Source organism: Gavia stellata, unplaced genomic scaffold, assembly GCF_030936135.1.
Source record: "Gavia stellata isolate bGavSte3 unplaced genomic scaffold, bGavSte3.hap2 HAP2_SCAFFOLD_300, whole genome shotgun sequence".
NCBI classification, from domain to species: Eukaryota; Metazoa; Chordata; class Aves; order Gaviiformes; family Gaviidae; genus Gavia; species Gavia stellata.
The window spans coordinates 1380-8621 of NW_026777063.1; the positions used below are offsets into that span (position 1 = coordinate 1380).

Consider the following 7242-nt stretch of genomic DNA (forward strand, 5'->3'; position numbering starts at 1 on the left):
CGCCAGGCGTGATTGGTGGAGCCGGCATGCCCCGCCCCCGCACGGTGCCCCAGACTTTTGACTCTTCCCACCCTTACTGCAGGCCTCAAAGCTTGATTGGTTAGTTACATATCAATCACGTGCCTTGCCCCCCCACTCAAACGCGATTGGCTGTCCGGGGTCCACTGACTCCCCACAGACTTCTGGGTGGACGTTGCCAGGCAACTAGCTCCACCTTCTCGCTCGCGATTGGTGGCGATAGGTAGCCCTCTCCTTTCCAGTCCCTACGCTGGGTTTGGCTGGGACCGGCCAGCAATCCCGCCCCCGCCCGAAGGCGATTGGTTCTTCCGCCTTCCCGTCAAAAAATAGACATCACATCCGCTTGTTTTACTCTTGCCGCGCCCCCTCCTTCTCCGCCCGCTCCGGTTGGCCCGCCTCCCCGCGCTTCCCCCGCTCTGATTGGCCGCGGCTCTGTCCCCGCCCCCTGGAGGGGGCCGCCTCCCCGCGCGGCAGCGGCCGGGCGCTCAGTTGAGCAGCGGCGGCCGCGGTGAGCGGAGCTCTCCCGCCGCCGGGGCCCCGCGATGGCGGCGGGCGAGGCGGGGACCGTGACGGCGGAACTGCTGCTGCTGCTGCCGCCGCCGCCTCTGCCGCCATCGCCGCCGCCCGGAGGAGCCGGTACGGAACGCGCCCTGGAAGAAGCAGCGGCCTCCGGTACCCTCAGCTTGGCCGGCCGCCGCCTCCGCGCTTTCCCGGTGGCTGCGGCGCGGCGGTGGGACCTCAGCGACACCACGCAGGCCGGTGAGGCCACGCCCCCTCTTCCTTTAGCCACGCCCCCGGGCACCCCTGGCCACGCCCCTCCCGGCGGTCCCATACCCCCCCCCCCCGGTTCCCGGGGGTCCCCGGTGCCTCCTGCCCCCCCCGGGCTGGGCCTGGCTCCGTCCCCCCGCACCCCCGGGGGGGTCCCCGGTGCCTCCTGCCCGCCCCGGGCCTCCCCCCTCCCCGCCGCAGCCCCCCCCGCCTCCTCCGGCAGGTGCAGGGGGGGCCCGGGGGTACCCCCCCGCCTCCATCAGCCTCTCCGGGCCCCCCGTGCTGAACCGGGCCCCTCGGGGGGGGGCCGGAGCCCTATACCTCCCCCCGCCTGCACGGGGTTCCCCCCCCCCCCTCCACGCCGAGGGGGGCCCTGCGGGTGCTGCCCCCCCCCCATCCCTCGGCGCCTCCCCGGAAGCCAAAGGTTTGCCGGGCGCGGCGGAGGGCGGATAAACAGGGTGCCGGGGCGGGAAGAGCCGGTGCGCCTGGTCCGGGCGGTCCTGCCTGCCTCAGTTTCCCCCCCAGCAGAGTGGGGGGGTGTCACCAAGCCTGGGGTGCCCCCCCCCTCGCTTCAAGGCAGGGGGAGGTGGGGGGGAGCCACCCCGCTGCTCTCGCTTCCCCTTCGGCTTCCCCTTCCGGGAGGGTTGGGGTGCCATAGCCACCCCCCATCAGCCCTAAAAAGGGGGGTTCGGGGCTTGGCCCCCCCAGGTTTTAACCCTTCTCAGGAGAGGGGGACGGGGCGGGGTGCCCCTCGTCACCGGCGCGTTAACATCCGGGAGGTCCCTGTCCCCTGCGCTGCTAGGGACACTCTAGGGTCACCCTGGGGGGGTGGCTGTGCCCCCCGGGGACCCCAGAGCACCCAGTGTCCCCCCCCACCCCGAGCTGAACCCCCCCACGGCGCCGGGGAGGCAGCAGGGGAGAACGAGGTGTCCCCTGTCCCGGGTGGCATTGTCCCCAAGGGTTTATGGTGCCCATCCCTGGTGGTGTCTGGTCTCTGTCCCCAGTGGTGTGTGGTGGCCTGGTCCCTGACTGTCCCTGTCCCCAACTGTCCTGAGGGTCCCCATCCCTGACTGTCATTGTCCCCAAGGGTCTCCTGTCCCCTTCCCTGAGGGTCCCCGTCCTGAAGGTCCCTGTCAGTCCCTGTCCCCCATCCCCATCAGTCCCCATCCCTGGGGTCCCCTGTCCCCATCGGTCCCTGTCCTGGAGGGTCCCCATCCCTGAGTGTCCCTGTCCCCATTCCTGGGGGTCCCCTGTCCCTCACGGTCCCCATCCCTGATGGTCTCTGTCCCCTGTCCCTGAGTGTCCCCATCCTTGAGGGTCCCTCTCCCATCAGTCCTTGTCCCCGAGGGTCCCCTGTCCCTCACAGTCCCCATCCCTGATGGTCTCTGTCCCTGAGTCCCTGTCCCCATTCCTTAGGGTCCCTGGTCCCCATCAGTCCTTGTCCCTGAGGGTCCCCTGTCCCCATCGGTCCCTGTCCTGGAGGGTCCCCATCCCTGAGGGTCTCTATCCCCTGTCCCCATCCCTGAGGGTCTTTATCCCCTGTCCCCATCGGTCCCCTGTCCCTGAGGGTCCCTGTCCCCATTCCTGGGGTCCCCGTCCTTGAGCGTCCTGTCCCATCCTTGAGAGTCCCTTGTCCCTGAGGGTCCCTGTCCCCGTACCTGGGGGTCCCCTGTCCCTCATGGTCCCATCCCTGATGGTCTCTATTCCCTGTCCCTGAGGGTCCCTGTCCCCATTCCTGGGGGTCCCCTGTCCTGAGGGTCCCTGTCCCCATTCCTGGGGGTCCCCTGTCCCTGAGGGTCCCTGTCCCCCCCCGTCACTGGGGGTCCCTGTCCCTCACGGTCCCATCCCTGAGGGTCTCTATCCCCTGTCCCCATCGGTCCCCTGTCCCCATCGGTCCCCTGTCCCCATTCCTGGGGGTCCCTTGTCCCTGAGGGTCCCTGTCCCCGTCACTGGGGTCCCTGTCCTCACGGTCCCCATCCCTGAGGGTCTCTATCCCCTGTCCCTGAGCGTCCTGTGTCCCCATCCTTGAGGGTCCCTGTCCCTCATGGTCCCCATCCCCGGGGTCCCCTGTCCTGAGTGTCCCCATCCCTGAGGGTCTCCGTCCCCACGCGTCCCCCCCCCGCTCCGTCCCCGCAGACCTCTCCCGCAACCGTTTTGGGGAGGTGCCGGAGGCCGCCTGCCGCCTGGTCTCCTGGAGGGGCTCAGCCTCTACCACAACTGCCTGCGCAGCGTCTCCCCCGCCATCGCCAACCTCCAGGCCCTCGCCCACCTCGACCTCAGGTACTGCCCCTCCCCGGGACGCGGGTCGGGGGGGGGGTCCAGCGGCACCCCCTCGCGCCGCCGGCTAACCCGCTCCCTGCCCGCAGTCGCAACCAGCTGACCTCGCTGCCCGCCTGCCTCTGCCTCCTGCCCCTCCGCGTCCTCAACGCCGGCAACAACCGCCTGGCGCAGCTCCCCGAAAACATCGGGGCGCTCGGCGCCCTGCGGCAGCTGGTGAGCACCAGTCGGGGGGCGTGGGGGGGCGGTGACAGCACCGGGACAGCATCTCCCCGCCCCGTTTTTGGTCACCGACCCCCCCCCACGCCTCGTCACCTCGCTTCGTTAACTGCGCCGCTGTAGGACGTCAGCTGTAACGAGCTGCGGGCGCTGCCGGCCGGCGTGGGGCAGCTGAAGTCGCTGCGGGATCTCAACCTCCGCCGGAACCAGCTCACCGTGCTGCCCGCAGGTGGGTGGGGGTTCGCGGGGGGGTCCCCCACTTTGGGGGACCCCACGTGACCTCCCCGTGTGCCCCCCCTCCGGCCCCCAGAGCTGTCGGAGCTGCCCTCGTCCGCCTCGACTTCTCCTGCAACCGGGTGGTCGCCATTCCCCGCTGCTACCGGCGTCTCCGGCACCTCCAAATCATCCTGGCCGATAACAACCCCTCCAGTCACCCCCCGCCCAGGTCAGGGGGGGTCCGGGGGGTGTGGGGGACCCCCGTGGACCCCCCAAAACCCCATCTCACCCCACAGACCCCCCCCCCCCAGGTCTGCCTGAAGGGCAAAGTCCACATCTTCAAGTACCTCCACCTCGAAGCCGAGGCTGCCACCGCCACCCGGCCCCCCCCTCCATGGTAAAGAGGGGTCTCAAAGAGGGGAGGGGCCCCCCAAATTCCCCACCCCGTGTTTTTTGGGGTCCCCCACCCCTGTTTTTTACCCCCCCTACAGCCTCACGGACGAGCTCTGCCCTCTCCGGCAGCGCGGGGGGTTGGACTCCGGCTTCAACAGCGTCGACAGCGGCAGCAAGCGCTGGTCCGGCAACGAGGTGGGTTTTGGGGTGCAGGGGGTGCAGTGGGGGGGGGTTGGGGTGCCCCCCCCTTCAGTCCCCTCCCTTGCACCCCCCTTTTCCACCATTTCAGTCCACGGATGAGTTTTCGGAGCTGCCCCGGCAGCCCAGGGAGAAGCGCAGCGGGACAGGTGAGCGGGGTGGGACCCTGTCACCCCCCCAGGGGCCGGTGTCACCCCCCCCGGGGGCCAGTGTCACCCCCCCGGGGGCCAGTGTCACCCCTTGAGGACCCTGTCACCCCCCGGGACCCAGTGTCACCCCCCATCTCCCCCAGCCGGTGACAGTGACCCCGAGCAGGTCGACTTCATCGAGGGCAGCCTCACCGGGGAGGAGGAGGAGGAGACCCCGCTTGAGGTGACAGCATTGTCCCCAGCTGCCCCCGGGACCCCCCCCTCAAATTTTGGGGGCCCCCCAAACCCCGGGACCCCCCCAAACGCCAGTGCCCCCCCTCTTTACCCCCCCCAGGAGCAGCAGGGCTCGTCCCCAAGGGAAGGGGACACCCGGAGAAGGGAGCGGGTGGCAGGTGAGTGTTGGGGGGATGGGGGGGTCCGGGGGGGTTTTGGGGGGGTCCCTGCTGACCCCCCGCCCCCCCCAGGGTGGCCCCTGTCCCCGGGCAGGGGGAGGGGGCCGGGGAGGGCGGCGGCGGCGCCCCGAGAGCCTCCAGCTCTGGCAGGAGAGGGAGAGGAGGCAGCAGGCGAGGAAGAGCCGGGGGCTGGAGCAGAGGGAGAGGTATGGGAGTGGGATTGGGGACGGGGATTGGGAGGGGAGGGAATGGGATTGGGAAGGGGGGAACGGGGACTGGGAGAACGGGGACTGGGAGAACGGGGACTGGGAGAACGGGGACTGGGAGAACGGGGACTGGGAAGGGGAGAATGGGGACTGGGAGAATGGGGACTGGGAAGGGGGGAACGGGACTGGGAGAATGGGGACTGGGAATGGGGACAGGGGTGGGTGTTGGGGACTGGGATTGGGGATGGAGAATGGGATGGGGGATGGTGATGGGGACAGGAGATTTGGGACAGGACCGGGGACAGGAGGAGGGATTGGGGAGAGGGATGGGGACAGGGAGGAGGGACTGGGGACAGGGATGGGGACAGGGACTGGGGACAGGGGACAGGGAGGAGGGACAGGGAAGAGGGATGGGGACAGGAAGGAGGGACTGGGGACAGGGATGGGGACAGGGACTGGGGACAGGGGACAGGGAGGAGGGACAGGGAAGAGGGATGGGGACAGGGACTGGGGACAGGGACTGGGGACAGGGAGGAGGGACAGGGGACAGGGAGGAGGGATTGGGGAGAGGGATTGGGGACAGGGAGGAGGGATTGGGGACAGGGATGGGGACAGGGAGGAGGGACTGGGGAAGAGGGACGGGGACAGGGAGGAGGGACAGGGGACAGGGATGGGGACAGGGAGGAGGGACAGGGGACAGGGATGGGGACAGGGAGGAGGGATTGGGGACAGGGATGGGGACAGGGAGGAGGGACAGGAATGGGGACAGGGAGGAGGGACAGGGGACAGGGATGGGGACAGGGAGGAGGGATTGGGGACAGGGATGGGGACAGGGAGGAGGGACAGGGGACAGGGATGGGGACAGGGATGGGGCAGGGCCGGGTGGCTGCCACCTTCCCCCCTTCCAGCTTCCTGCGAGCGGCTGCCAAAGCCGCCCCGGCTGCTCCCCCCACGTGAGTGTCCCCTGTCCCCAACCCCCCCGGACGCCTGGACCCCCCCCAAATACGGGAGTCCCCCCCAAAGGCGGGGTTCCCCGGGTGACATGGGGGGGGCCGCTCTCCCCCCACAGCAGCCAGTCGGAGCCGGGCACCTTCCCGCAGCGGCAGCCGAGGACAGCAGTGAGTATCGGGACCTCGTTAGGCTCAAGGCTAATTACCCGGGGGTGTTCGTTAACCCCCCCCGCCCCCCCGGTGCCGTTCCAGGGCCCAGACGAAGCCCCCGGCCCCCCCGTGGCCCCCCCCGGCTCCTCGCCCCGCGCCACCCCCAAACCCACCAGCTTCCTCTTCCGCTCCTCCTCCTCCCGCAGCGCTGCCACCAACCCGGTAGGACACCGTGTCCCCGCCGTGTCCCCTCCCCGTGTCACCCCTCCCACGTCTGACACCCCCCCAAATTTCCTCCCCGCAGCCCCCCCGTCCCGCGACGCCCCCCCGGACCCCGACGAGAGGGAGCTGATCGCTGAGATGCGGCAGGTAGAGGAGGGGGGGGATCCCTCCTTCCCCCCTAAAAATCTTTGGGGGGGGTGTTTAGGGGGTCTGTACCCCCGATATTTTTTTTTGGGGGGGGGGGGTGTTTTTATCCTGTGCTGTGTCCCCCCCCCAGAGCATCGAGTCGCTGCTGCAGCTGCGGCTGCCGGAGGAGCTGGGGGAGGCGCTGAGCGACGGGGAGCTGCTGTGCCGGTTGGCCAACCGCCTGCGCCCGCGCCTCGTCCCCTTCATCCACGTCCCCTCGCCCGCTGCCGTGAGTGAGCCCCCTCCCCAAAACACACACCCCCCCCCCCCAAAACCCCACCCTGACCCCCCCTTTTGCCCCCCCCCAGCCCAAGCTGAGCCCCGCCAACAGCCGCCGGAACGTGGAGAGCTTCCTCGAGGCTTGCCGGCGCCTGGGGGTCCCCGAGGTACTGTTTTTGGGGGGATTTTTACGTGGGGGGGGGTCCTACACTCCCCCGTGTTGATGTAGGACCCCCCCCTCTCCTTGCGGCCCCCCCCAGGTGAAGCCGCCCCCTCCCCGGCGCCCCCCCCCCGGGTTCCTCGCTGGCTTCGCCCTCTTCTACGGCCTCGTCATGGCGTTGCTTTACGCGGCTTATCGCGCTCTCTTCGGCTGCTGAGGGGGGGGGTACCCCCGATTTGGGGGGGGGGGTGTCCCCCAACCCCGGGAACCCCCCCAACCCCGGGGGGGCCCCCTGAGACCCCCCCCAACCCCGGGGGGGTTCCCTCCCTGCCTTGCCCCCCCCCCTCGCCCCTTCTTGTGCTTAACATTGGGGAAACTGAGGCGGGGGGGGGGGCTGAACCCCTTTCCCCCCCCCCCGGGGGTGCTACCCTCTTAATTATTATTATTATTAATTATTATAATGAGTTATTATTAGAATTAATAATTATAATGATTTATAATTAATTATTATTCTAATTA

At 69.3% G+C, this 7242-nt stretch overlaps 1 protein-coding gene across 1 annotated transcript; it reads left to right on the forward strand.

Annotated features, from left to right (window-relative positions):
• Window positions 1-560: 560 nt before the first annotated feature.
• LRCH4 (leucine rich repeats and calponin homology domain containing 4) lies at window positions 561-6948 on the forward strand. Its single transcript, XM_059835089.1, is given in 18 exon segments — window positions 561-777; window positions 2923-2973; window positions 2976-3066; window positions 3153-3279; window positions 3406-3511; window positions 3593-3607; window positions 3610-3737; window positions 3810-3895; window positions 3990-4086; window positions 4181-4238; window positions 4382-4461; window positions 4573-4630; window positions 4703-4836; window positions 5745-5789; window positions 6039-6305; window positions 6436-6540; window positions 6659-6730; window positions 6824-6948. Coding segments are annotated over 18 exon segments (1854 nt in total). The 3' UTR covers window positions 6941-6948.
• The last annotated feature ends 294 nt before the right edge of the window (window positions 6949-7242 follow it).